The 27,959-nt window shown below is 50.4% G+C and overlaps 2 protein-coding genes and 1 pseudogene across 5 annotated transcripts; 1 reads left to right on the forward strand and 2 right to left on the reverse strand.

Annotated features, from left to right (window-relative positions):
• Positions 1 to 1,146: 1,146 nt before the first annotated feature.
• Positions 1,147 to 12,388, forward strand: Kdf1 (keratinocyte differentiation factor 1). 4 transcript variants are annotated; one of them, XM_087548667.1, is made up of 4 exons: positions 1,147 to 1,582; positions 9,703 to 10,770; positions 11,340 to 11,414; positions 11,880 to 12,388. In XM_087548667.1, the coding sequence occupies exons 2-4, from the start codon at positions 9,735 to 9,737 to the stop codon at positions 11,960 to 11,962; spliced, it is 1,194 nt and encodes a 397-aa protein (XP_087404793.1). In that variant the 5' UTR covers positions 1,147 to 1,582; positions 9,703 to 9,734; the 3' UTR covers positions 11,963 to 12,388.
• On the reverse strand, positions 1,400 to 3,739 carry LOC148006090 (uncharacterized; annotated as a pseudogene).
• Positions 12,389 to 14,515: 2,127 nt separating the features above from the next.
• Nudc (nuclear distribution C, dynein complex regulator) lies at positions 14,516 to 27,928 on the reverse strand. Its single transcript, NM_017271.3, has 8 exons — positions 27,770 to 27,928; positions 22,983 to 23,060; positions 17,724 to 17,927; positions 17,562 to 17,627; positions 16,207 to 16,521; positions 15,339 to 15,422; positions 15,127 to 15,245; positions 14,516 to 14,771 (listed from the first exon to the last, which is right to left on the reverse strand). The coding sequence occupies exons 1-8, from the start codon at positions 27,848 to 27,850 to the stop codon at positions 14,720 to 14,722; spliced, it is 999 nt and encodes a 332-aa protein (NP_058967.1). The 5' UTR covers positions 27,851 to 27,928; the 3' UTR covers positions 14,516 to 14,719.
• Positions 27,929 to 27,959: the final 31 nt, after the last annotated feature.

Consider the following 27,959-nt stretch of genomic DNA (forward strand, 5'->3'; position numbering starts at 1 on the left):
CCCTATGTCAAACACTTCATGCCAACTCTCTGATTTACGTCTTCCTTCTGCATCAGTTTTTATGTCAGCAATGTGGTGTGTGTGTGTGTGTGTGTGTGTGTGTGTGTGTGAGAGAGAGAGAGAGAGAGAGAGAGAGAGAGAGAGAGAGAGAGAGGAGAGAGAGAATATCCCTAACTCACAGACATTTCCCACATTTCTTATCTCCTGGCAGTGACATTTGTATGGTCCCAGTTTGGGGCTACCATGAAGGAGATTTCTATCTCACAGATTAGTGGAAAATTGAATGATAAATACTGGCAAGTAAGGAGTTATGCACGGATCTTCGAGATTCTCCCTAACGCTTACGTCCATCAGCACTGACGTCCAGTCATCCAATACTGTTGCCTCCTATGCGGCCTTCTCTAGGGAAGTGGGGTTTGGTCCCTTCTGTCATTCTCTGTGTGTCTCTAAGGGTCACACAGCACTGAATTCCTCACCCTATTCAGGACTCAAGGCCTCTGCAAACTGAGGTTCCTGTTTTCATATTTGCAAAGACTGGTGAGAAGTTGAACTGGCCAGCCAACCAGAAGCCCCTAGCTCTGTCCTAGAGCAAAGAAAGATATTAGGGACTACATTGGGCGTGGAATCCCAGCACTCTGCAGGTAGGAGGAGCAAGTGTTCTAGGCCAGCCTTAGCTACATAGGGAGCTAGAGGCCAGCCTGGGATACATGAAACTTTGTCTCAGAAAACCTCAACAGCCTACGGCTGCACCCCTTGGAACATACCTGATCTAGTCTGATCTTGACTCAAAGCAGGATAAAATGTGGTTGGTTCTTGGATGGGAAGAGTTGAAAAAGAGGAGCTAAAGAGGTTGCTCAGCCCTGGAGAGCACAGGCTACTCTTCCAAGTTCCAAGTCCCAAGTTCGATTCTCAAGCACTCACATAACACTCACAATCCTCTGTAACTCCAGTTCCAGGGGACCCCATGCCTCCTCTGTTCCCTTACCCCTGTGGGCACCAGGCCTGCAAGTGGTGCACGGATATACATGTAGGCAAGGCATCCATCCATATAGAAATATTTAATGTAAAAAAGAGTGACTATGTAGACGGACAGACAGGTAGATTGACAACAGATCGTTGCCTAGCTAGTCAAACAGTGAATATTTGCACACATCTGGTATGTGCGGGGCCCTGTACTAGGGAAACAAGACCAGACCTTACTCTCAAGGTCAGAGGCTAAAAGAAGACAAAGGACAGGAAAGCAACAGTCTATAATAAAGAGCCCAGAGAATTATTCCATATGACAGAGCTAGGGACTCTGGGGTCAAGGGACGGCTTCGCAGGAGCCATGCTCTTTGAGGAGGAGCTTTGAGGCCTGGTAAGCGCTCCGTAGGCTCGCCGACACTTCCAGGACACTGGACTACAGAACAGTGAGGGGACCTGAGCGCTGTTGCCGGATGGCCCCATTGAGGGCCTCACTCTCCAGGCTAGGCCAGAGCGGGGCGGGGCCTCGGCCAGGTACAAGGCGGCGCTTCGCGGAGCCAGGAAGTGTGTCCCCGGCGGCGACCCGTGCGGCGCTACCGCGAGCTTACCTGCGACCCAGGTGAGTGCAGAGGGGGGCGGGGGAAGGACTGAGCGGAGGCGGCTCACCTGGCTGGGCAGGTAAGTCCGGCGCGGGTCCGCGGGGGCGCGGAACGGTGCAACCCCGGGTGGGTGACCCTGGAGGCCGCGCCTGGATGGCGGCCGGGCGCGGGCCCTGCTCCTCTGGCCCCGACGTCCACTTCCGGGGTGCACGGGCTGGGCCGGAGCGGCCCGAATGGGCGCGGGGCTGGGCGGGCCGGGAGGCCTGGGGTGCTGGGACCCGGTACGGTTCTTGGAATAGCGTCGGGAGTCTCGGGCCATGGCGCTGTGGCAAGCGAGGTGGTGCGCGCCCCGACGGCAATGCATGGACGCGGTTCCTGCCTGCAGAGGAGGGCGGCTGAGGCTGCGCCTCGGGGGTGCACCGTACCCTACGCTCGAGATGAGCTGACCCTGGCTTGGTGACCGTATAAGTTTGCTTGGGCAGAGGCTGCTGCAGAGGGCTCGTCCTGTGGACGCAGGGAGAAGGGCCCATGGAGAGCCCCCAGTGTGTGTTTTGCGGGGACTGTCGGAAAGGCCAAGGTAATGAGAAGTCAGAGAGCCCTGGGGCCACCAGACCTTGAGGCAATCCTTGTGATGCCTTCGAATGCCAAGAGAGTGTTTTTCCCAGGCTTTCGCTAAACCCTCAGACACCATACCTCCGTAGAGAGCTAGAAAGACACTAATCTCTCCCCTTTTGAGAGATGAGGTTTTCAATTTTTATTTTATGTCACATTGGTTTATTATTTATTTATAACTATATTTAAGTTAATTAATTTAAAATATATTTTGTCTTGCTTTTTGAGGCAGGGTCTCATAAGACTCAGGCCAGACTAGAACCCAGTATGCAGCCAAGGATGACTTTGAATTTCTAATCATGGTGTCTTATGCTGGAATGACAGACATGGGCCACCTCACTAAGATGAACCTATTTAAAGATGAAGAAACTGGGACCGAGAGTCTTGTCCCAGGCCAAAATATGAGGCAAAAATTGGTCCCACTAAATTAAGTGAGCAGTGTCACTGGATTGGCAGGAGGGATGAACCAGGGACCATAGTCAGAAAAGGCAGATGAGGCAAGGCACTGCCCATACCACCAACAGGAAGGCCGACTGCTTGGTTGTTTGGGTTTCAGACAGGGTCTCTCTTGGGTAGCCCAGGCTGATCTTGAACTCAAGGAATCTGCCTGCCTCAGCCCTTCTAGTTCCAATTCCCTGAGGGAGCCACCAAACCTGGCTTATCCCTGCTTCCTTTCTGTCCTTCTGTCCCTAACTGGAGATGTGACACAAAGTACCTGGGGTGAAGGGCCTGGCTTCCCACACAACAAATTCTAACCCTTCCCAGCCTGCTGTCTTCCTCTATCCCCTCTGTTCTGGGAGCTTCAAATTCCTGAACTGTGCAGTGACAGTAAATTATGCACGTGGCAGTTGTGAGGACTGAATAATGTGGAAGGTCTCCGGCTAGAGCCAGTTCTAGCCCATTCTCTGCTGGCCCTAGGTAAATGTGGTGGGTGCGAATGTAATGAAAGAACAGCCATAGCCGTCAGTCTTAAACCCTGCGTGGTGGAAAGAGAAACAGTGGCCCAGCCCAGTGTCAGTAACCATCACACTCCTACAGACCCACAAAGTGGATGATCAGTGTGTGGGTGCCAGGGATGGATGGTAGGACTCTAGGTACTTGGGCAAGAAGTGGGTGAGGGCCTGAGGTCAGGCCAAATGAGTACAGAGGTGTGCTTCTGGGGGCCTGGGGATACAGCTCTATTGGTAGACACTTAGCATGCATTAGACCCTGAGTTAGAGCCCCAGTTACGAATAAACCAGCACTTGTGAAGGCAGGAGAATCAGTGGGTCAGTCTGCTCCCAGCTACACTACGGGTCTGAGGCCAGCCAGGGATACACAAGAGCTTATCTTAAGAAACAAGTGTGACTTTGGACAATTTACTTAACCTTTGTGCTTCAGTAGAGTGAGGAATTAATAGATTTATTACAGGCAACGTGATTAAAGTAATGTAAGATGTCTACAGTCACTTTCACTACAGAGGAAGCTCCTGGGGTGAGGGAGCTAGTCTGTTTTACCAATATGTTCATAGAGTGTAGGGTGCACAGTAGGTCCTCAGGATTTGTTAAATGACTGGATGAATTCATGTCCAAACTCATATTTAATCTAATCAGGACAAATATTTAATTATCTCCCTCTGGATTGTGAAGAACACTTTGTTTTGTTGTAATGGAGGTCTTGCTATAGTATGTGTTCATCTCAAAGTCATGATCCTCCTGCCTCAGCCTTTGTGGTACTAGGATGACTGCCATGTGCCACCATTCAATTGTGAAGAACTTTAAAGTCACTTAATACAATTTGTTTGTACACTTTTTTTGGGTTTTTTTTTTTTTTTGGTCGTTGTTGTTTTTGTTTTTTAAAAAAACAGAGCAGCAGGGCGGGACGTGTTCAAAGGGGGGTGACCACCTTCAGGTTATACACTTGCAAAGATGAGATCCTCTTACACAGGCATACACTGCTCCCTAAGACTGCTGGCTCCTGTTCTGATCTGCCAAGAGTCTAAGTCCTATGTCTTTCTACCCGTGGTCTTACCCTACCATAAAGTCACGTGGAGTGTGTTTGTGTCATGGGAGTACCTTCCAAAACTACCCTATTCTGGGCCTAGAGACAGAAAGGGGGCTGGCCTTCAGGACCACAGTCCCTGGGGAGATAGATTTATCCTAAAACAGTGGGTACAAGGCAGACCCGATCATCAACAGATCTCAGCAGAAGGGTACGGAAAGAGGGGCTCCCATTCTGCTAGAGGTCCTTGAGGTTTCCCCGGGGAAAGAAAGTTGAGTGGGCTCAGAGACATCAGTAAAGTTTCAGGAAGAAGGAATCCTGTGTCCTCACCCAGCCCAACAAATTTTCCTTGTTTCCTGTCTCTACACGAGCTGTCTAGGCGTGTGCTGTTGGCTGGTTTAAACCACTGAAGTTCACACTTCAGATGTGTGTCCCTCTAGCCCTAAGAACTGTAGCCTAAGTCAACTGATTCCTAAGCCAAGGTACTAGGCTATTCTGTCTCTCATAGAAATATATCTGGGGCTGGATAGATGGTTCAGCTGGCCTGCCTTTAGTTCTAGTACTCAGGAGGTAAAGTCAGGTAGATCTTTGAGTTCAAGGCCAGTCCACTCAACTTAGCAAGTTCCAGGACAGCTAGGGCTACGTAGTGAGACATACATACATACATACATACATACATACATACATACATACATACATACTGCTGGGTGTAAATCCTAGTACTCGGGAGGCAGAGGCAGGTGGATCTGACCACAGCCTGGTCTACAGAATGGGTTCATTCCAGGACAGCTAGAGCTACATAGAGAAACCCTGTCTTGAAAAAACAAAATAAATATAAAATTAGATATATTACATATAAATATATGTTTTCTATTTGCACTGGTTATCCCCATTTTCCCTCCTGATCCTTGGCCCTGTGTAGACCACACTGGATTTAGATGACGCGTCTCTGAAACCAGGCTGTCTGCCTTCCCCTCGAGGTCACATCCCAGTATGTGTTTGAGGCAGGAATACTTCACAGCATGTCCTTCCTGTATTTGATGTCATTTTGTCACACTGTTGGTGACACTGCCTTTGATTATTTGCTTAAAGCAGCACCTGGGAGAGCTCTCTAGCCTTGTGGGGCTTAAATTTGTCACTGGCTGCAGCCAACAGAAGCGGTCAGAGCAGCAGTACTGATGGCGCCTGCTGCTTGTGGAAGTGGCACTGTTCTGCCCAAGGCATGCAATATGTTGCTTATTTGTTTTTGAGACAGGGTTTCTCTGTGTAGCCCTGGCTGGCCTGGAACTTAACTCTATAGACTAGGCTGGCCTTGAACTCAAGAGATCCATGCCTCTGCCTCCCATGTGCTGGGATCAAAGGTGTTCGACACCACTGTCTGGCCCTAGGCACACAATTTATAAGGGCCAGAATGGGAACTAGAAGCCAGAGATCCTGTTGTCCACAGCTCTGTTCCCTTCCTGTTACTTACTAGCCCTTGGGACTCAGTGATTAGATCAGGTTACAAGGATAAAGGGTCAACATCTCAAAACACAGGCTAACAGGCTGGAGAGCCTGGTTGCTCTTCCAAAGGACCCAAGTTCCATTTCTAGCACACACAAGGTAGTCCAAATTCAGGCTAAGGACAGTTACTGCCCAGCAAATCCTCTGCTGTGGTTAAGCCCTCCTGAGTATGGGACTGCATCATGCCTCAGGGCTTCTCAGTGGCTCATCTGAGATCAGATGTTCCTTCAGGTCCCACGGGCTTCATCCTGGAAGGCTTGAGTTGTTTCGAGATAGTATATAGCCCTGGCTGGACCAGGACTCTACATAGACCAGATTGTCCTCCAGCTCATAGAGATCATTTGGCTTACCCCATACTGGCATTAAAATTGTGAGTCACCATGCCTGGCCAACTGGTTTTTTTTTTTTGTTTTAAATAGGATCTCATATACTGGGCTGGCTAGCCTGGAACTCACTTTGTAGTGCAGGATGACCCAGAACTCTTTTTTTTTTTTTTTTTAAGATTTATTTATTCTATATAAGTACACTGTAGCTGTCTTCAGACACACCAGAAGAGGGCATCGGATCTCTTTACAGATGGTTGTGAGCCACCATGTGGTTGCTGGGAATTGAACTCAGGACCTCTGGAAGAGCAGGCAGTGTTCTTAAACGCTGAGCCATCTCTCTAGCCCTGACCCAGAACTCTTTTTTTTTTTTTCCTTTTTTCTTTTTTTCAGAGCTGGGGACCGAGCCCAGGGCCTTGTGCTTGCTAGGCGAGCGCTCTACCACTGAGCTAAATCCCCAACCCCCCCAGAACTCTTAATCCTGCCTCTGTCTCCCAAGTGCTAGGTTTTCAGACAGGTCTTGAGCCTTGGAAGCTTTTCTAGAAAACTGAACCATCGAGTTCATTTATCATTGGTTTTGCCTTGCCGGACTCATAGCCAGGCCTACTGCTCATCAATGGAAAAAGGTCATGGGTCTGAGATTCCTAGCAAACAAATCAAAAGAGAAATGAAGATTAGCATTACTATCTTAAGAGAAGGCTGTTTTCTCCTTTGTTGATTTTTGTGTATTGTGTGTGTGTGTCAGCTTTTGAAGGTTCATGCGTTTGGAAATCTGAGGTAACTTTTGAGAGTTGGTTCTCACCTTCCACCTCTCTGGAGCAGGGTCTCTTGTTTCTGCTGCTGTGCTGTGCTGTGCTGTGCTGTGCTGTGCTGCGCTGCGCTGTGCTGTGCACTCCGGGCTGGCTAGCCTGTGAGCCTCAGGCAGGCCTCCCTGCCTGCTCGCTCACTGCAGGAATGCTGGGATCACAGGCGCTCATCACTGCACCCCTGTCCCCGTGGCCTCCTTTGTGGGTTGTGCTCTTACCCACTGAGCCATCTTCTAGTCTATGAAGTTTATTTTTGTGGCAAGGAACCAAAACTGCTTGGTTTTGGCAAGGCAATATACTCCTTTAATCCCAGTACTTGAGAAGGGAGTTAGGAAGGCCAGGAATTTAAGAGCTGTTTTGGCTCCCTAACAAATGTGAGGCCAAACTGACTACATGAGACCTTCTTGTCCTGACAAAACCAACCTTCCTTCTCCAAAAAGAGAAACCTTAGTGGTAAATGTTCCTGGGAGGGCAAATCTGGATACGATGAGAGACCCATTCATACCCATCTCTGGGATGAAGGGTATGAAGGAAGGACCATGGTGATGTTCTTGGCCAGTCAGACAGAAAGGCACCTGTGAGCAGATGTCTTAGTGACGTAGGAAGATGGAGCGGTTCTCAGACGTAAGGTCTCTGGAGAGCTTTCCTTGTTTGTGGTAAAATATATATTAAAATTACATTTTAATCTTTGCATGCCATTTTTTAGCACACTCTTCCATGGCATTAAAAACGTCCATGCCATTTCCAGAGCTGTAATATGACATGACACTGTCTCCAGCTGAAATTCTGTACTCCGCTCAACAAACTCCGGGCCTCTGCCTCAGCCCCCGGAGTCCACCACACCTCCATTCTACGTCTGTTAAATTGTCATCTGTGGATATTCGTATAAACCAAATGGCAGACTGTTTGCTTTCTGTGTAGCTTATTTCGTTTAGAGTGTCTTCAGAGTCCATCCACGATGTTTTGTTGTTGTTTTCATGAGACAAGGTTTCACTGTGTGGCCCTAGAACTCACAAAGCTCTGCCTGCCTCTGCCTCCTGAGTGCTGGGATTGAAGGCATGTGCCACTGCCTGGCTAAATTAATCCAGGTTGAAACACAAGAGATCTTCATTCTTTTTAAAGGCTAAATGATACTATATGATACTCCATTTTTCTGAATCCACTTACTCATTGATGTACTTTTTAAGTTTTTAACTTTTTTTTTAAAGATTTATTCATTTATTATATATAAGTACACTATAGCTGTCTTCAGACACACCAGAAGAGGGCATCGGATCTCTTTACAGATGGTTGTGAGCCACCATGTGGTTGCTGGGACTTGAACTCAGGACCTCTGGAAGAGCAGTCGGGTGCTCTTAACCACTGAGCCATCTCTCCAGCTCTTTTTTTTTTTTTAACTTCTTTTTCCCGCATTTCTTTTACTGATTTTTTTTTGTTGTTGTTGTTAATTCACATAATGTACCCTGATCACACTCACTTCCCAGTCCCCCTAGGTCTGCACCCCTACCCTTGTGGACCCTCCAACCCCAAAAGAAGAAAAACCACAAGTCCCATTTGTGTTGTCCATAAACTCCTATTGAGCAGTCCCTTAAAGAAAACTGAGTCCTTCCCTCCTGCATCCCCTCCAGAAGCCATCAATTGTGCAGAGCTACACTTCAGCATCCTTATCACGGTTTGAAGGGTTCTTGTTGATGGAAGCTTTATTTTTACCTTATGTGCATGAGTGTTTTGCCTGCATTAGTGTCTACCCACCATGTGCGAGTAGTGCTTTTGGTAGTCAGAGAGGGCATCAGACCCTCTTGGGTTGCAGTTACAGGCGGTTGTTAGTGACCATGTGGGTGCTGAGACTCAAACCCTGGTCCTCTGGAAGGCAGACAGCTCTTAACTGCTGAGCCGTCTCTCCAGCTCCCCAGTGATAAAGCTCTGGCTTGTTCTCACTTTATGGTTACTGCAAATAATGCTGTCACGAACACAGACATACATTTTCAGTTCCCCTGGATATTTCTCAAGGAGTGAATTTGCTGGATCATATAGTAATTTTGAGGTTTGGGGGATGTTAAAACATTTTATCCCATGTATATACGTAAGAAGGTTGTAAGCTGCTGCACAGAAACCCATGTGCTCAGGAAGAGCAGCAGCCAGTGCTCTAACTGTGAGCCATTTCTCCAGCCCCTAGATACTCACCAGTTTTTAAAAATAATAAGGGCTGGAAAGATAGCTCAGCAGTTCAGATCACTGATTGCCCTTCCAGAGGACCCACATTAAATTCCCAGCACCCATAGGTGGCTCACATCTGTCTGTAACTCCAGTTCCAGGAGCTCCTTTAACTCCCTTCTGACCTCCTTGGGCCCCAGGCATGTATGGTGCACATACATATGTAAGCAAAATATTCATACACATAAAACAAATCTAAAATTAAAAATAGGTGTATTTGTGTATGTGTGAGGAGTGGAGAGAAGCTCTGCTGTGAGTGCAGTGTGAGCTGAAGGTAATCCCGGGAGCTAGAGTTTCAGGTGGGTATGAGCCTGTCAGGCAGTGGTGCGCAGTGCTGGGAAGGAACTTAGGGCTTCCTTCACGCTTTGTAGGCTCTCCGTGCTACATTCCCAACCCGTATGCTTCAATTTTGAAGAACTGTTCTGTTTCCCACAATACCAACATCATTTCACATCTCCACTGACACTTGTAATTTTCTATGTTTTGTTTTCAATAATAGCCATTCATTGAGAAGTCCAGGAAATTTTAAAGCCTAAGTTAGACCACAAAGAGAACTTTCTCTTTGGGACAAGAAGAGTTCAACGTTTGCAAGGGTTTACAGGATGCTTCATCCGTCCTCATCACAGGCTTCCCAGAAGTCTAAGGCTTTTCAGGTCTGCCCAGGAGCTTGTCCCTGACCTCCTCCTGGCTTCTCCCCTGCAGGTGCCTGGCTGCAGCAAGCCATGCTCTGAACCATGCCCAGGCCGGGACAGCCCCGCCCATCGTCTGGGCCTCCACGCTTGGGGCCCTGGGAGAGGCCCACAGAGTTATGCCTGGAAACGAATGATGAGCGCTCCCAGCCCCCACCAGGCCGTCGCACCCGGAGGCCAGACCCTAAGGACCCTGGCCACCACGGGCCAGAGAGCATCACCTTCATTTCAGGCTCTGCAGAACCAGCCAACGAGCCCCCAACCTGCTGCCTCCTCTGGCGCCCCTGGGGTTGGGACTGGTGTAGGGCTGCCTTCTGCTTCCGACGCTGCAGGGATTGCCTCCAGCGCTGTGGAGCTTGTGTGCGGAGCTGTAGCCCCTGCTTATCTGCTGGAGACCCCATTGAAGGGTCTTCGGAAGCCGCCTGGGCCAAGGAACACAACGGTGTGCCTCCCAGCCCAGACCGAGCACCCCCCAGCCGCCGGGATGGGCAAAAGCTCAAGACCAGCATGGGCAGCAGCTTCAGCTACCCTGATGTTAAGCTCAAGGGCATCCCGGTCTACCCCTACCGCCATGCCACCTCCCCCGTCCCTGACGCGGACTCCTGCTGCAAGGAGCCCCTGGCAGACCCTCCTCCCACACGGCACAGCTTGCCTAGCACCTTCACCAGCAGCCCCCGTGGCTCTGAGGAGTACTATTCCTTCCATGAATCGGACCTGGACCTGCCCGAAATGGGCAGTGGCTCCATGTCGAGCCGTGAGATCGACGTGCTTATTTTCAAGAAGCTGACAGAGCTGTTCAGTGTACATCAGATTGACGAGCTGGCCAAGTGCACATCAGATACCGTGTTCCTGGAGAAAACCAGCAAGATCTCAGACCTGATCAGCAGCATCACACAGGACTACCACCTGGATGAGCAAGACGCCGAGGGCCGTCTAGTGCGAGGCATCATCCGCATCAGTACCCGCAAAAGCCGCTCGCGGCCACAGACCTCTGAGGGGCGCTCAGCCCGCTCTACTGCTCCTGCTGCTGCCCCCGACAGTGGCCATGAGACCATGGTGGGCTCTGGCCTCAGCCAGGATGGTAGGTGGGCCTGCGTGGGGAAGTTGTAGCTACAGGAGGAGGGTTGGGCTGGGTCTCTGTGAGGCTTTCCCTTAGCCGCCAGCACTTCTCTTAAATTCTTGGATCTGTCAAGCTCCTTCTCTACCCTATGACTAACAGGCAGAACAACTTCCAGGCCTAGCCTCAACAAGGGCCCAAAGCACAAAAGTTTGGCCAGTCACAGGAGTTCTCTAGAGTTCCAGAGGCTGAGGGAAAAGGTCCATCAAGAGTTCTAGGACAGGGTTGGGGATTTAGCTCAGCGGTAGAGCGCTTGCCTAGCGAGCGCAAGGCCCTGGGTTCTGTCCCCAGCTCGGGGGGGGGGGGGGGGGGGGGAGTTCCAGGACAACCTGGGGTGGAGACCTTATCTTTTACACATGCGCGTGCGCGCGCACACACCCACACACACCCACACACACACCCACACACACCCTTAAGCATGCTTCTCCAGCCTTTTGTACAGTAAGCATCCTTCTTCACTGACCTGCAGTAGGGACAGGGGGCTGAGCTTTATAAAAGAATGTGTTAATAACTACTGTTCATTCCCTCCCTAGAACTGACAGTGCAGATCTCCCAAGAGACAACCGCAGATGCCATCGCCAGGAAGCTGAGGCCATATGGAGCCCCAGGTGTGGTCCTGACCTGACCAGAGGGTGGGAAGCTACACTAGGTGCCCTTCAGATGGCCTTCCAGCTTCTTTTGGGGGTGGGTGAGGATGGGAACAGAAATGGAGAAAGGCCCGAGCGACCGTGTGCCCACTGCAACCATGGAAGCTGGCTTCTATTGAGGTTCCTGGGATACAGCTAGAAGTGATCTGGGGAGTAAGGTGGCCAGGAGGCCATCCAGCCTGCATCTACAGAAGCTCCCTATATGACTTCTACTGCTGTCCTCTGGGCCTTCACAACCCCTAGGAGCAAGGTTATTAACCTTTGACAGACCACAGTTGGAATTTAAACCTCAAGAGTGGGTTGCCCAGGCTGTTATGGCTGACCAGGCTTAAGGCCTGCTCTTTTACCTCAGCAGGCTTCTCCCTGCCTGTAGACCCTGGATGAGCTCCTTCCCCTCTCTGAGCCTCTGCTTCCTCCTCCAACCAGGGTACCCAGCCAGCCAAGACTCATCCTTCCAGGGCACGGACACAGACTCTTCAGGTGCACCCCTGCTGCAGGTGTACTGCTAACCCTCCTGACCCAGCAAGAGTCCCTCTTGGAAGAAGCATTAGCCAGCGGAGGAGAGGAACCAGGACCTCTGTGTGCAGGCCAGATTCTGAGCCCAGAAGCAGTGACCTCTCTGGCTTGTGCTTTTGTTGAATGATCCTAGACCACATACATTTCACAGGGCCATGGCGCCCACATTCTTCATTCTCCAGCTGGACTGACTGCTGGCTGGGCCTGTTTCTTCTGTGGCCTGAAAGCAAAGCCTTGGGAAGTAGCTTCCCAGTTCCATTCCATGATACCCTAAGCAATTATGGGAACTAAGTAGGTTGGGTTGGGGACAGCATGGCCTCTGTGATTCTGTGGGCAGTGCCCACTTGCTATATTGATAAGCAGTTCATATTGGTTCTTGGCTACTCTGTATTGTTAACATGACCCTAGTTGCAAGTACATACACCTGCCTGGTCACCGGAGTTAGAGTCCACCCTGTGCCGTCCACTGATTGCTGTTTTACATAGGACACAGGCACCCAATCTGCTTCAGCCAGCATCGTGGAATACAAGGGCGATGTAGAAGTAAGAGACAAGCTTCAGAAGACAGAGCCATCCACAGGGGCCTGGACTGCCCCCACTGTTTCTGGCCACCCCTCAGTTATCACACTAGTCAGTGACCCCTTACCTCTTGCTAGTGCTAATACAGCACTGTGGTCATCTCACACTTACTGGCAACTTGAGGGAGCCTGGTGTTTAAAGACTTCCTTGTAAGCTTGCAACTTGCACCAAACCTAGAAGCTGGGCTCCCTGAAGCAGAAGCCTTGTTCAGGCACCGGGGCTGGGTTCAGGCTGGGTCAAGGGCCCTTAGCTATTCTTCACAGGTGCTGGGTCGGGTACAGACCGACACTCACAGCTCCAAGTACAGAGTCCACTAGTGAGTGTGAAGTCAGCCCAGGCAGTTCTTCAACCCATTAGCTTAAATAAGACCCCACCTCAAGTTTCAGCTAGTCCAGTGACCGCAGACTATCCAAGGGGCTATTCCTTCCCCAGCTTCTTCCTTTACAGCCCTCTGGGAAGTAGTAACTACCATTTATCTAGTTTCCTCAAGGACACAACAGCTGGCCCCCTGGGGCTATAACCCCAGGACCCAGGTAGAACTACAGGAATCAGACTGGCCTCTTCTCTGGGGTGCTGTTGTAGCATCTGGTCTAGGCATGAATAAAATAACCAGGTGGGGGTTGGGGATTTGGCTCAGTGGTAGAGCGCTTGCCTAGCAAGCGCAAGGCCCTGGGTTCGGTCCCCAGCTCCGGGAAAAAAAAAAAAAATAACCAGGTGGGGTGTCCATAGCACTGCCTAGCATGTGTGGGGTTCTAGCTTTGACCTCCAGCACTACAAGAAAAGGTGTGATGCTGTTCACCTGTAATCCCACCAAGATTACTAACAAGAGGATTGCTGAGTGCAAGGCCAACCTGGTCTACATATTGAATTCAAGGCTATTGGGGATATATACCAAGACCTGCCTTAAAAGGGGACAGAGGTGCAGGGACTGGCTTGCTAGTTTAGAGTATTTATTTGTACAGAGGACAGTATTGGTTCTCAGCACCCCACGGTGGCTCACAACCATCCCTAAGTCCAGTTCCAGGTAATCCCACACCCTCTTCTGACCACTGCACATACCAGGAAAAACATTCATTCTCGTTAAATAAATTAATTTTTTTTTCTGTTTTTCGGAGCTGAGGACTGAACCCAGGGCCTTGCACTTGCTAGGCAAGCGCTCTACCACTGAGCTAAATCTCCAACCCCTGATTTTTTTTAAAAAGGGAAATACTATAGGACAGAGGAAATCAGAAGACCTAACAGTCCCTAAATCCTAGCCTTGGCCTAAAAACCAATTTTCCAGCAGCTTTCTGAAGTAGGTTTACATTCCCAGGGAAGTTCTATCAAAACGGCTGAGTGGTTAACTTTAACCTGCACACCTCTGCGTTCATTGGCCCTGACCCTTTGGCAGAAGCAGATGCTCCAAGGGCCAGATCTAAGCAGAAGTTACCTCCTCAACCCTTTACCGTGTGGCTCTACCAGACTATACCCGCCTTCCCAAGTCCCACTCCCAGGCAGTGTCCCAGGCTTTATTACTCCCCTGGCTTTGTTCACACAGTCCAGTCTGAACACTTAATTCTGGGACTGGCTCCTGATGTCTAATGGGAATCTGTAGCCAGAGAGACTCAGCTTTGCTCAGAACCACACGTGAGGTAAGGTGACTCACTCACATGAGCCTGGCAATCTATGTTCTATCCTCACAACCCATGCAAGCATGGAGAGAATTGACCCAGAAAGCTGTCCTCTGAACTTCATACATACATACATACAGCACACACACACACACACACACACACACAGCACTTGTGCACATACAATGTAAATTAAAACTTAAATCCCTTGTCATAGTCCTCCCTAAAGTCATAGGAGCAACAGACCCAGAGAGTCGAGACCCTGCCCTAGCAGGTAGACTGCCGCACAGCAGACCAGGCTAGAAGCCAAAATCCCAGCTCCTAGCAGCAGCCAGAGGGTCTACACAGGGGACATAGGTGGAACAGAGTAAATAGTTTTAATGTGTAACAGGACAAATAGCAAGGACAAGACCCCCAAGACCCAGCCCTTCTCCAGTGAATCCCTGGAGCTCACATGCCTGGGAAGTCCCACGCCTGCCCAGCCCTAAGGCTCCTGGGTCTCAGGAAAGGAAGTTGAGTGGCTACGGGCTCAACTGCAAGAGTTCAGGAAGGTGAACAGGAGCTAGTTGAATTTGGCCTTGGAGAAATCCATCTCTGGGTGCTGATCCATGAACCTAGGAGGCAGAAGTAGAAAAGTGATCTCAGCTGTCCACCTCAGCCCCGACACTGGGCCTGACCTCCTCAGAACCCTGAAACACCCGGAGCCAAGCCTGCATCAGAGCCCTTAGGCCAGAAGGGCAGGTGCCAGCAGGTGGCACCAATCCTGTTACCTACTGCTTCCTACTCTTAAGGTAGCCTTGTCCTAGAGGTGACAGTACCAAATGGTCAGGTGAACAAGCCAAGAGAGAACCATGAACTTGGCTAGTTTATGTTGCAAGTGGGCGGGGCAGTCCGTGTTCCATTTAGTGGCACACTGCTGTCACACAGGTCTAAGCCCCCAGCAATCCTCCCCACGCCCCAGTCGCTTACTTCTTCAGGATTTCCTGTTTCTTCTGCTCATCAGAGGTGGGCAAGCCCATGGACTTCTGCCTCTGGTCATACATCATTTTTTCCACCATGCTGCGAGTCTCACTGTCCAGGTCTGAGAGCTAGGGACAGGCAGGAAGAAGAGTGAGTCCAGCACTGGACTGCCTCTCCTGGAGCTCCACAGAGAAAACCTCCCCTAGCAAACCGGGACTCACCTTGGAGTTCTCAGGGTTAATCTTCTTGGTATTGATTTCGGGGTCACTGGTAACCAAGCGGTTCCACCACTCCATCTTATTGATCTGAGGAGGAAGAGGGGGAGGAAACCCATGGGGAAGGAGAACCCACTCCGTGGCCTAGGAATTACAGCTCAGCCCTTTTAGAGATAAGCTCTCTCCCATCCACATTGTGTATGTGCTAGGCCCAGGACAGGAGAGCCAGACCTCTGCCCGCCCAGCAGAGGGCACAAGACACACAGAGGCCAACAGTTACAAATCAATCACCTGGAGCAAGAAAACACATAGGGTGGCCACTTAGCCGGCAGGAGAGAAGCTAGAGTAACAACTGGACCTTAAGGCATTGCAAGTAAACAAAAAGAAAAAAGAGCAAAGAACAAGAAAGGAGATTCTGGCTGGGAGAAAAGTCAAGTAACAGGGCAGAGACCATTGAGCTGCAGCCAAAAAGCACCATCTTCTGTGCCAGGGGAAGTGTCCATGGGCCCTCGGCTCTATCCAGACACCACCTTTATTCACCCAGTAAATGTCCCACACCTCTAGGAAGGAGAGTGGGAGACATGTGGGTTCTCTGGGGGCAGATTTCTCTACACTCTGTTCCCCGTTCTCTCTCCAGTCCTTAGAACAGGCCTGGCAGAGCAGAGCACGGGTTCAGGCACATGTGAACGGAGCCCATGTGCAAGCTGATGGAGAGGAACAAGACCACTCGACCCCAACCCTGCCCTCCCGCCCCAAGCGAGGCACACAGGGAAACCGTAGCTGTTTCCTGACTATAAAAGCAGAGTGAGGAGTAAGCCCACAAGGCCTGAGCAGTCAGGGGGTGTCAGCACCAGCTAGGAAGGGCCGCTCGTACCTTCTCCAGATGCACTGTCACCACCTTGCCATCCTCGATGAGCCACGAGCTCTCCTCCACCTTTACTTCATTGTAGAGCTCTCCATCAATCACTGGTGCCTGTCCTTTGAGGCCCACCCGGAGGTGCCGCCGCTGGATGTCCACCACCACATCCTTTCCCTTCAGCCGGAAGCTGACTCGGAAGGGCACTGCCAGATCCAGCTCTGACAGGGTCTGGGTCCAGCGGTAGTTGGGCAGGTCAGCCCCATTGCCTAGGTTGGGTTTCAGCTTTCCTTTGTCCTTCTCGTCTTCCTCGTCTTCCTCTTCCTCAGCATCCTGCTCAGTCATGGAAGCTTAATGACTTACCTGACAGACCAGACTTCCACCAGGCCAGGCCCACAACTGCCGCTAGACACAACAGCCACAAAAAAGCAAGGTAGGCATGGCCGACCTACACACCCTGGGCCACTGGGAACCAAAGGCAAAAACAGGTCCTGATCTCTGCCAGAAGGGCTCAAACTATATCAAGTGACACAGGCTGTGGCTGAGCCAGTGCCCCTCAGCCCACCCTTCATGGTATGCTCTGACTCGGGAGCAGTTTAAGAAATATTACAAGTATATGAGTATTTTGCACTATGTCATACCTAGTTCAGAAGACCCCCTAGCACTGGAGTTAAGAGGCCATCATGAGGGGCTGGGGATTTAGCTCAGTGGTAGAGCGCTTGCCTAGGAAGCGCAAGGCCCTGGGTTCGGTCCCCAGCTCCAAAAAAAAGAACCAAAAAAAAAAAAAAAAAAAAAAAAAAAAGAGGCCATCGTGAGCCACCACTAAGCTATCTTTTCAGTCCACCTGAGGGTTTTCTTGTCCCAGGATTAAGGCCAGTAGAGTTATCAAAAAGTATTACTATTGTTGCTGCTATTACTAAAAATAATCTAGTAGTAGTAATAGTAGTAGTAGTAGTAGTAGTAGTAGTAGTAGTAGTAGTAGTAGTAGTAGTAGTAGTAGTTACTACTGACAGTCTCTCTACATAGCCCTGGCCATTCTAGATCTCAGAGATCCACCTGCCTCTGCCTCTGCCTCCTGAATGCCAAGACTAAAGGCGTGTCACTAAGCCTGGGTTAAAAGAAAATAGTTTTCATTTCTATTTGAGATAGGTTCTCACTATATAGCACAAATCTGCATCAACCTTTTTGCCTCAGCCCACCAAGTGCTGAGATTATCATCACAGCACCACTCTGGCTCTGCTCTGCTTTTTTCCCTGTCTTTGGGGTGGGGCTTTGCAGCATGGCAAGGCCCCAAGGCTGGGGAGAGGGGAGGGTGAGGAGGGAATTCTGCTGAAGGGAGGAGACCACTGCCCAGGCCTGCTACTCCACCTTACCTGCTTCCCTGGAGAGTCAAGACTGCCGTTCTTAAGCTGCACCTCATGGTTCTCTGCATCCTTTTTCTGTGGCAAAGGGCACAGAGTTGGATCAAAACCCTACTTCCCAGGGCCACTGCAGTTGGGGGCAGGGTGGAAGTAGAGGAGGACGCCCGGCCTCACCTGGTCAATCTCCAGCTGCAGTCTCTCTGCCTCCTCATCAGTCAGTTCCTTGATCTGTGGCCCGGGAGTCTCTGCCTTGGCCTCCTTGGCCAGCCTGGCTGCCCGCTCTGCCTTCTCCCGACGCTCTGTCTCCTGCCGAGCTCGCTTCTCTCTCCTGGCCTTCTGTGCCAGCTGGTTGTGGTGGTTAAAAGTCTGTGTGATGAGCTAAGGAGGACAAGAAAGCATCAGAGTAGGGACAGTGTCTTAAAGCCTAGGGACAGAACATTACCTACCCCTGCATTACAACTGCAGCCAGGCACAACAGCTGCACACTGGTGAGGACCTGCTCTTAGCGGCTTCTGTTACAAGCAGAACTCAGGCTCAGCCCCTCCAGGAAGCCTTCCCTAAGTACCCAGGTCCATACTTCCTGTTCTTCCCACGACCTCTTTCCTGCCCACGTCTTGGGCATATAGCCCCAGATGGCAGCACTTAAATTCACAGCCAGAATCAACAGGTTAGACCCCTCCCAAGGAAGAAGCTAGCTTCATCCCTAACCTGAGAGCCTCGGATTTCAAGTCCTTCCACATCCACTGAGCGAGCTCCCATGATGCTTTACTCCACAGCACCTGTCCCAGCTATGGAGTTTGAACCTGAGTCATTTCTCTAAATGCAGCTTGGGCCTATGCTCTTCTCACCAGAATGAGGTTTTTCTCACTGGCCGGTCTCCAGAACCAGCAAAAATGTCTCTTGACTTTCACCTTTAGCTGACTCTGAAGACTTAGAAAGTGTAAATCTGTGGCTTCACACACTTGAAACAAAGCACATGCCTCATATGACCAGCGCTCAATAGGCCATCTTTGAAGAACCTCCACACCTAAGCTGGAGGGAGGAGGAAGTCACAGAAGTCACCCATTGGCTTCCAACACCCAAGGTTCTGCCAAACACCCAGACTCTCATTCATCTGTGACCATTCCACCTGCCACTCCCTGCCCCTAGCCCCATGCCACACTGATAGCTTCGGAGTGCACGGGTAAAGACACCCCGAGTGTCAGCAATAAGGGTAATGACAGGAGTGAGGGAAAGAGGCCTCCCCTCAGAGGCCATGTGCTGTGGAGAGGAACAGCAGGTCATGAAGCAACTGCAGCAGAGGCAATGCCCCAGCTTCTAATCATGGGGACCTTGAACTCAAGCCATGTGACAATCGGTGGCCAAGGAGGGGCAGGAACAAGGGCCTTCTCTCTTCCAGTCCCATAAATCATGTCACAACCCACTCGGCCTATTACTTCCAAGCGATGGGAGGTTAAAAGAGGGCAGAGAAGAGCTGCTGGGCAAAGTCAAGGCCAACTAGAGCAGCCTCTGACCCTTCCTCCCAAACCCCTCCCAAAGAGCACACTAGTGGTGGCCTAGGCAGAAGCTGTGGGAGTCATGGAGTCAAGCTTCATTCACTGACACTGCTGGGAGCTCCCCGCTGGCAGGTGGGAAAGGGTGAGGTATTCTGGGCCTGGTGCATAGGTGTTTTCTTTAGGGACAAGAATGGTCCCACCAGTCTGGCCAGTCAGACCACAGAGCCACTTAAACCCAACCCAAAAGCACAAGAACCAGACCCTGACCACACTCAGGCTTAGCAACACATTCAAGCAATGGACAACAGGGGAATTCGTCTGGTCAGGGACACTCAAGGATGGGTCCTGTTGATTATGTCTTCTAGCCCCACCTAACCAATCTCCCTCTCTTTCCCAGCCTGGGTTGGAATGGTAGACCAGGCCCCTGCCCTTCCTCAACTTCCAAACTGCCCCACAGGCCCCAGCTAGGAAATGGCTAGAGCTGGGGTGGAGGAGGTGCAGAGCTGGCAGCCTTACACAGCATGGCCACTACTCTGCCTGCAGCCTGACACCCAGCCTCTGCACGTGTCCTTCTGCTTGGCCTGCCCATTGCTGACTTTGACTCTTCCTTCTCAGCCCTAATGGTCAGAACTACTTTATGCATAGTACACTGATGCCCACCCCTGGCTGGGAGAGGGAGAGAGAGAGAGAGAGAGAGAGAGAGACAGACAGACAGACAGACTGACTGACTGACTCTGTGTGTGTGTATAACTTTTTCTTTGAGTAACTACCACAGCTCTGTGTTTGCTACTTATTGCTCCCTTTACTTGGGACAACTTTATTCCTTTGGGCTAGCCCCACCCCATTGTGGCTTTCAGGCCACCTTTCCTGTTTCTCACCAAGTTAAGCTCCCTGTCTTCTGAAGAACAAGGCACAGAACTGCACCCACTCATCCTTGCTGTTGGCAGGGCCTTCCCTCCTGAGTGAGAGCATGAGGGCTGTGCCTCAGGCCCCAAAGCTGGGTCCTGCCTCACCTCTCTTTGTGCCATCTCAAATACCTCAACCATTCTTTTAAACGTAGAATAATTTTACAAAAAATTTCTTATTAAGCTAACTGCAAAGTATATCTGTTCAAACATAGAAGTTAAATAATTTTTACCTAAAAAACAAAAACAAACAAACAGTGACGCAGCCGGACTTGGCAGCTCACTCCTGGACCCCCATCTCTCAGAAGGCAGAGGCAGGAAGGTCTCAAGTTTGTGGCTAACTGTGCCCTATATATCAAGACTCTGGCTGGGGCAGGGCAAGGCCCTAAAGGTTGGTCCCCAGAACCACACACAAAAATAGCGAAATGACCAAAACTTAGGATCCTTCGCTGACAGCCAAAGGCAGACACAGAAGAGGAGGGGAGGCTCACCTAAGCTAGACAGAGAGAATCAGGAAGCAAGGAACAGCATGACAAACCCCTGACAGAAGCTGACAGCGTTTGTTTACATGGGGCCTGGCACTGGTGCTGACATGCTGTCTCATACAAGTATCAAAAGCTAAACTCGCCATGTCCTGTGACACAGGCTTCCCTTTTGACTGACTTGGTAACAACCCTGGTGCACCTCTACTCAAGCCCATGAGTTTAACAGTGGAGGAAAACCCCACCTCATGGGTCACCTTGGAAACCCACTAGCAATTACTCTGAGAGCTGTGAGTCTGGGCTCTTCCTGCATAGCCTCTCCACAGAAGCAAATGGCTGGAGCAGGGAAGTCTCCAAACAAGGAAAGAATGACAGAGTCCCACTGAACAGTAAGCACAGGCAGGAGCAACAGTTGGCAGAGCCACAGAGAAGCCACGCGGTGCTCCATGCTGCCTAGTTCTAGGGAGGAAAAGGAAACAGATCAAGCCTGGAGGTCTAGCTGTCAGCATCCCCCAAATCTGCGGAGCAAACAAACACTACACCCCTGAGAAGGGGAGGAGCTACAGTAAAAAAACCCAAGTCTTTCTCCCAGTTCTTGACACAAAGCTCCTAAGTCCTTGGGATTTCTAGACTCGTGTCCATTAGAGCCCGTCTATATCATAGCTCAGGATGGGCTGGAAGACTCGGCAGGCTGAGGGCTGCCTCTGAGGCACCCAGTCCCCAGCACAGGAAGGCAGTGGAAGAAGCCAGACTGAGGTGCTCAGCAGCCAGTGATTTAGTAGTTAATTACATTTATTCAATTAACCCCTGTAAATCACTTAAACAATAGCGTCTATACCACTCCTGGTTGCTGAACATCAAGATCCTGGGGAGAAGCACAAGCCCAGAGAGGACACAGAAGCACCACACCCTGCTTCCTTATCACTCTGTGTGTGTGTGTGTGTGTGTGTGTGTGTGTGTGTGTGTGTGTGTGTGTGTGTGTGTGTGTGGCAGGGCACACACACACACCTAACTGCCCTGGAATTCACTACATACACCAGGCTGGTCTCAAATCCAAGAGATCCTCCTGTTTCTACCTCCTGAGTGCCTCCAAGGGTCTTTTATAATGAAACTGAAAGTTGAGACTTCAGGAAAAGCACTCCCACAAGCCCAGTCTAATGAGCTCTCAGCAAAGTCCTGAGTTTAGATTAGTATTGGACATTAGGGATGTGTCAAAGGACTGGGCTTTTTAACATTTCATACTGGGCACTCGGGAGGCAGAGGCAGGTAGAGTCTGACTTGGAACCCAGCCTGGTCTACATAGTAAGTGCCAAGTCAGCCAGGGCTATGTAGACACTCTCTTTCCCTTTCTCTCCAAAACAAACAAACAAGCAAGCAAACAACATTTATTTACATGTGCACCTCTGTGCTCATGTGCCCATTTGGGCACGAGTGGCCAAGAGGCTAGAAGAGGGCATCGGATCCTCTACAGCTGGTCACAGGCAGTAGTGAGCTTACCTTATGGGTGCTGGGGAACCAAGTCCCTCTGCTGCTACTGCCTCTTACCCAGAGCCTTCTCCCCAGGCCCCTCCCACCCGCTGCCTATTCTGAATGTTAGCAGCACCACAGGTCTGTGCAAGCAAGTCTCCCCAGCCAGGGTTCCAACCTTGCACATCCTTGTCAACACTTGGTTCCTGTTGCTCCTGTCTCCTTTTTAAGTGTCCTGGCTGGTCTCAAGCACACAACGTAAGCCACACTCCTGCCCCAGCCTCCCCAGGAACTGTATGTAGACCATACACACACACACACACACACACACACACACACACACACACACACACACACACACACACACATTTCCTGGTTTTGTTTTGTTTTCCCATGGGAACCATTTTAATGAGTCTGAGGCAGGAGCTCACTGTGACTTGAGGGAAAGGGGTAGTGGAGTTGTCTGTCACAGGATCTAGTAAATGTACCCCAGGTTAACTATATAGCCAAGGATGACCCAACTCCTAATCTTGTACAACTGCCTCCTGTGTGCTGAGATTACAGGCCTGAGGCATTATGCCTGTAACTTTTTAATTTTTTGCCTTCTCCTTTGAGATGGGATGTCATGCTATAGCTCAGGTGGCCTCAAATTCAGTGCTAGGACTACAGACATGCATCACCATGCCTGGCTTTAAGCTTCAAATTTTAATGTCTGTCAACTCTTGCTACCCAGATAACTAGGAAAAGCCTTGCTGGGGTGGAGGGTGAGTCAGGCAAGCCTATAGCAAACTGGTCTCCAGGATGTTTCTCTTACAATGCAGCTCAAGACTCTGCAGAGTGTAACACATCCCTGAGCCAATTTCCTCTCCCATAAAATGGGGAGGGCCGACACCATTAAACTGGTCAAAAACACAGGAAACTCAGGGGAAAAGGACGGGGGGGGGGGGGGGGGGGCTCACTGACACTCCCCTCCCCAGCCCCATTCTGGGCCAGCCTGGGAAGGCCAGCCTGGGAAGGCCAGCCTGGGAAAGCCAGGTGAGCTCTCCACACCCGCCCAAAGAGAAGGGGGTCCCCAGCACTCACCTTCTCTGCCATCCCCTCTTCTCCTCCAATGAAAAAGTCTGTTTTGCGTCGAAGGAAGCTGAAGAAGGTGTTCACAAGCTGAAAGACAGAGGAGGAGGCTGCAGCCCTGGGGCTCAGGGTGGGCCCCTCGACTGCAGACAACCCCCTGGTTTAGGAGAGAATTTGAACTTGAGCATTTTACCTCTGAACCTCCCACCTGAGCAGCCAGCCTCCCCGCCAGGCTCCCGCGGCTGCCCGTCCTGTGTGTATGCATACACGTTCACCGTCTCAGTGGGGCTGGACCTCTGCATCTGTGATTTGAAATGCCTGGACCAAGCCTTCACTGGCAGACAGGAAGCCATCAAAGGGCCTACAGAGATGGCTTCATGGGAAGGGCCCTTGTGCAAGCCTGCCGACCTGAGCTCGACTGCCCAGATCCACAGTGTAAGGAGAAGGAACTCCTCAAAGTTGTCACCTAACCTCCACACACATGCTGTGGCACACAACCCACACAGAAACACACACACGCACACAAGATAAACAAAACTTAAAAACAAAGAACTGGGTTGTGAGCCAGACAGAGTGGTGCATGCCTGCAGGTGGGAATCTCTGTGAGTTCAGAGCAGCCTGGTCTTGAACTTGAATACTGAGAGTTCTATGTTAACCAAGGATAGTTAAGACTCTCTCAAACAAAGTGTGGCCGATGTCTATAATCCCAGCATAAGGAGGCTAAGGCAGGGGGTTGGGGATTTAGCTCAGTGGTAGAGCACTTGCCTAGCAAGCACAAGGCCCTGGGTTCGGTCCCCAGCTCCGAAAAAAAGAACAAAAAAAAAAAAAAAAAAAAAAAAAAAAAAAAAAGGCTAAGGCAGGAAGAGTTCAAGGCCAGCCTTAGCTACATGGCAAATTCAGGCATCCTGAGTTATGACATCACCCCCCCCCCAAAACAAACCAAGGAACCAGTTGAGATGGCTCAGTGGTGCCTACCAATGTTCTATCTCCAGAATCCACACAGGAGAAGCAAAGAAGCACTCCTTCAAGCTCCCTGCCCCCAGGGGCTGGGAGTTTAGTTCCACTGGTCCTAGCATGCTTGAAGCCAGGGTCTCCCATCAACTTATTACACTAAGCACGATGGTGAATGTCTATAATCCAAGCACTTAAAGGTAGGGGACTTGGGAGGCAGGTCTGGGACACAAGAGAGGCCATCTCGTTAGTAATGACAATCCTAGTTAAGTAACTAGCTGTGAGGACTGATGGACCAAAGGTGAAGGGGGGGGTGACCCTATCTTCCAGACAGGAAAGCTGAGGTGGGCTTCGGCTGGGCGGTGCTCTGCTAGAGACTGGGCTGTAGCTGCTCCTAACTCTGTAACGCTGCAGGGCTTCATCCTCAGATCTTACTCCATCAAACGTAACAGAAGCAGCCCTCAGGTTGGGACTGGAAAGGTGGCTGAGCCGTCGTGATGACTACTTCCTGCTCTCGCAGAGCACCTGGATTTGTTTCTGAGATGGTGGCTCACAGTCATCTGTAACTCCAGATCTGGCTGGTCTCATGGTACCAGGAACACACACAGAGCACGTGCACACACACACACACACAGACACACACACACACACACACACACACAGACACACACACACGCACGCACACGCAAACATTCACCCGAAAGGTAAATGTTTTTAAAAAAAAAAAAAAAAAAAAGGCCTTTAAGAGGACAGACAGACAGACAGACAAGGTGCCTACAAAGGTCAGAGTAGGAGTCCCCTGAAGCTGGAATTACATGGTGCTGGGAATCAAACTCGGGTCCTCTGGAAGCTGAGGATGCACTCTGAACTCAGCCATCTCTCAGACCACTGTTGCTTTGCAGACAGTGTCTTACCGTAGAGTCCAAACTGGCCTCAAACCCACCTGCCTTTGCCCTCCAAGTGTTAGCATTCAGAGTGTGCATTACCACACCCAACTAAATTTTCCCAATGAGAATGACAGCTCCACATCTGCGCATGGTGGCACGGGCCTATAATCCCAATGCTGAGGCAGGAGGATCATGGGTTTACAGTCAGCCTTAGCTATGTAGTGGGACCTGTCTCAGTTCCCCACAGAAATGCTGCTTTCCTTATCCCTAGGCTGTGATTAAAAAAATAAGCAAGCAAGAAAAAATAAAAAACAAACAAACAACAGCGACAAAAACAGAAGACCTGGGAAAAGCGACTTAAGGGGGAAAGGGTTTATTTTGGCCCATCACAGTGGGAAGGATAAGAAGCAAAAGCTTAAGGCAGATGGTCATGTCAGGCCACAGGTAGCAGGGAGCACTGAGTGCTTGTCAAGTGTTAGGACAGCCCAAGCTTAGTAAACTCCTGGGGAAAACACAAGCTGCTGGCACTGCCCCAGTTAGCACAACATTCACCCCAGTGAATAGTTCTAAGTCTGAAGCCGGAACTTACCCTAATGGGTACGATCCCTACTTCTAGACACTACATTCTCTGAAACAAAGTGAACTCACTCCCAACTACTTTTGTGTTGTATCAGTTTAGGGACACAGAGACAAGAAGGTTCACACTTACAGATTAGACACACTCTCCCACTTAAAAGAGATTTAGAAGTCCTTGGTCAACACAGGCACCTACAGAAAGACTTAGAATGTGTAGTGACCAGTTTTATGTCAACTTGACAGAAGCTAAAGTCATTAGAGAGGAGGGAACCTCAATCGAGAAAACGCCTCCATAGAAAAATCAGGCTGTAGGCAAGCCTTTAGGGCATTTTCCTTTTTTTTTTTTTTTTTTAAAGATTTATTTAATGAGTACACTGTAGCTGTCTTCAGACACACCAGAAGAGGGCATCGGATCCCATTACAGATGGTTGTGAGTCATCATGTGGTTGCTGGGAATTGAACTCAGGACCTCTGGAAGAGCAGCAGCCAGTGCTCTTAACCTCTGAGCCATCTCTCCAGCCCTAGGGCATTTTCTTAAGGAGTGATTAATGGGAGAGCCTAGCATATTGGGGATGGGGTCATCCCCTGTGTCCTGGGTTCTATAAAAAAAGAGTTGAGCAAGCCAGGAGTAGCAAGCCAGTAAGAAATACTCCTCCATGACCTCTGCATCAGCTCCTCCCTCCAATTCTGGCCAGCTGCTTTTGATGATGATGGTGATACAGACCCGTGAGTGAAGTAAAGCCTTTCCTCCCCAAGCTGCTCTTCAAGTTTTATCACAGCAACGGTCACTCTACGACAGAATGGAAAACTAAAGGAGACTCCATCCCCAGTGACAGACCGCAGGACTGTCTCCTCAGGGACTTGGGGTCTGGTTTTCAGTAAACCTGTCACTCTGACTCTCAAGTACTTACAGAATGGAATATCTCTGAAGACAACAATAGGCTTTTCCACCTCTCCCAGTATTGGTTTGAAAAAAAATAAATTAACGGCACCCATGCCAGCTCATCTTTGTGGCTCATCAACTACATACCCACTGTGTGAACGAGGTCTGGTTGTTGAACATCTCCTGTGGGTTATTTGAGGGTTATTATATCTGGGGGTCTTACTACAGATCCCTGATTCCTGCCTCTTCCTCTCCAGTGTCAGGATTACAGTCCTGCACCATCATATCCAGCACTGAATTAAACTTTTGAAATGCTCACTGTGATCTGCAAGATGAATCACTGGGAAAAAGTGACTGCCTCAAATCCTAGCAATTCAACACTAAAAACCCACACACCGGTGGCAAGGGAGAACTGCCCCCATGAAACTGTTCTGACACAATACATTTCTTTCGTTTTGTTTTTGTCAAGATTTCTCTGTGTAGCCCAGGCTGTCCTAGAACTCATTCTGTAGACTAGGTTGGCCTCAAATTCGAAGCTCTACCTGCCTCTGCCTCCTGAATGCTGGGATTTAAGACACACCCTGCTCCAAATAATTTTTTTTTTTTTTGGTTCTTTTTTTCGGAGCTGGAGATCGAACCCAGGGCCTTGCGCTTCCTAGGCAAGCGCTCTACCACTGAGCTAAATCCCCAACCCCCCAAATAATTTTTTAAAGCAAGAAATCTTCAAGGAACTCCCCAAAGGCGAAGTCTGGTCTCTGTCCGTGTCTGCATCCCCAGGATCCAGTCTTACTATGTGTCTGGTACACGAAAATGTCAAACACTTAAACAAAACTAGGGGGCCAGGCAGGGTGGCCCACATCTAAGTTCCCGCACAGAGGCAGAAGGAATTGGAAGTCACTCGATCTACACAGCAAGTTCAGGGATACAGAGCAAAACCCTGACTCAAGATAAAAAGAAAAAGAAAAAAACCATGAACTGATATTCCTAAATTTCACCTCGCAAACTAGGCAACTGACGCTAGTCCAGGAGGAAGCTTAACCTACAGGTCTCCGGTTCACTTCCTCACTCAGCATAGTTTCAAGTATAAAGAGACCACGTGCTAACCTCACCCTGGCTCTCACTACCCTACACAGTATTGATAGACAGGCTCTGCTCTGGATAAGATGCAGATCACGTGCATTAGAGTCGATCCAGGGATGCTCTAAGGAGTAACCATTAGGGATGCTCTGGAGAGTAACCATTAAAATGAAAGGAAAAACACCCGTGGAGCGCAGAGTGGGTGCGGAAGCTCTGGGGTCACTCTGGGACAACGAATATTGCTTTTGGGGGCTAGGTGTTGGGCGCTGACGGCGTTGGAGCCAGACTTCACCCGCGGGGTGGGCAGACCGGAAGCTGGGGCGCGGAGACCCGGGGACCCGGGGACCCGGGGACCCGCGCGGCCCGGGTGGGGGAGGTCTCGGCCGTCCACAGAGAAGGGCTGCGGCACGGGCCACGTCGTTTACCTCCTGCACGCCGCCCTCGTGCTGCTGCGCCATGGCCAGCAGCATGCCGTCGAAGCGCTCCTCCTCCTGCTCCCCTCCCATCGTGCTGCGCTCCGAGCTCCGCACTCGCGCTCTGCGATGCCCGCGCTCGGTACGGTTCGCTCGGGCCCAACGGTTCCCCTCGCTAGCCTTCCGCAGCGGAGCCGGAAAC

The sequence above is a fragment of the Rattus norvegicus genome, chromosome 5, assembly GCF_021556685.1.
Source record: "Rattus norvegicus strain SHRSP/BbbUtx chromosome 5, alternate assembly SHRSP_T2T, whole genome shotgun sequence".
Classification (NCBI taxonomy): domain Eukaryota; kingdom Metazoa; phylum Chordata; class Mammalia; order Rodentia; family Muridae; genus Rattus; species Rattus norvegicus.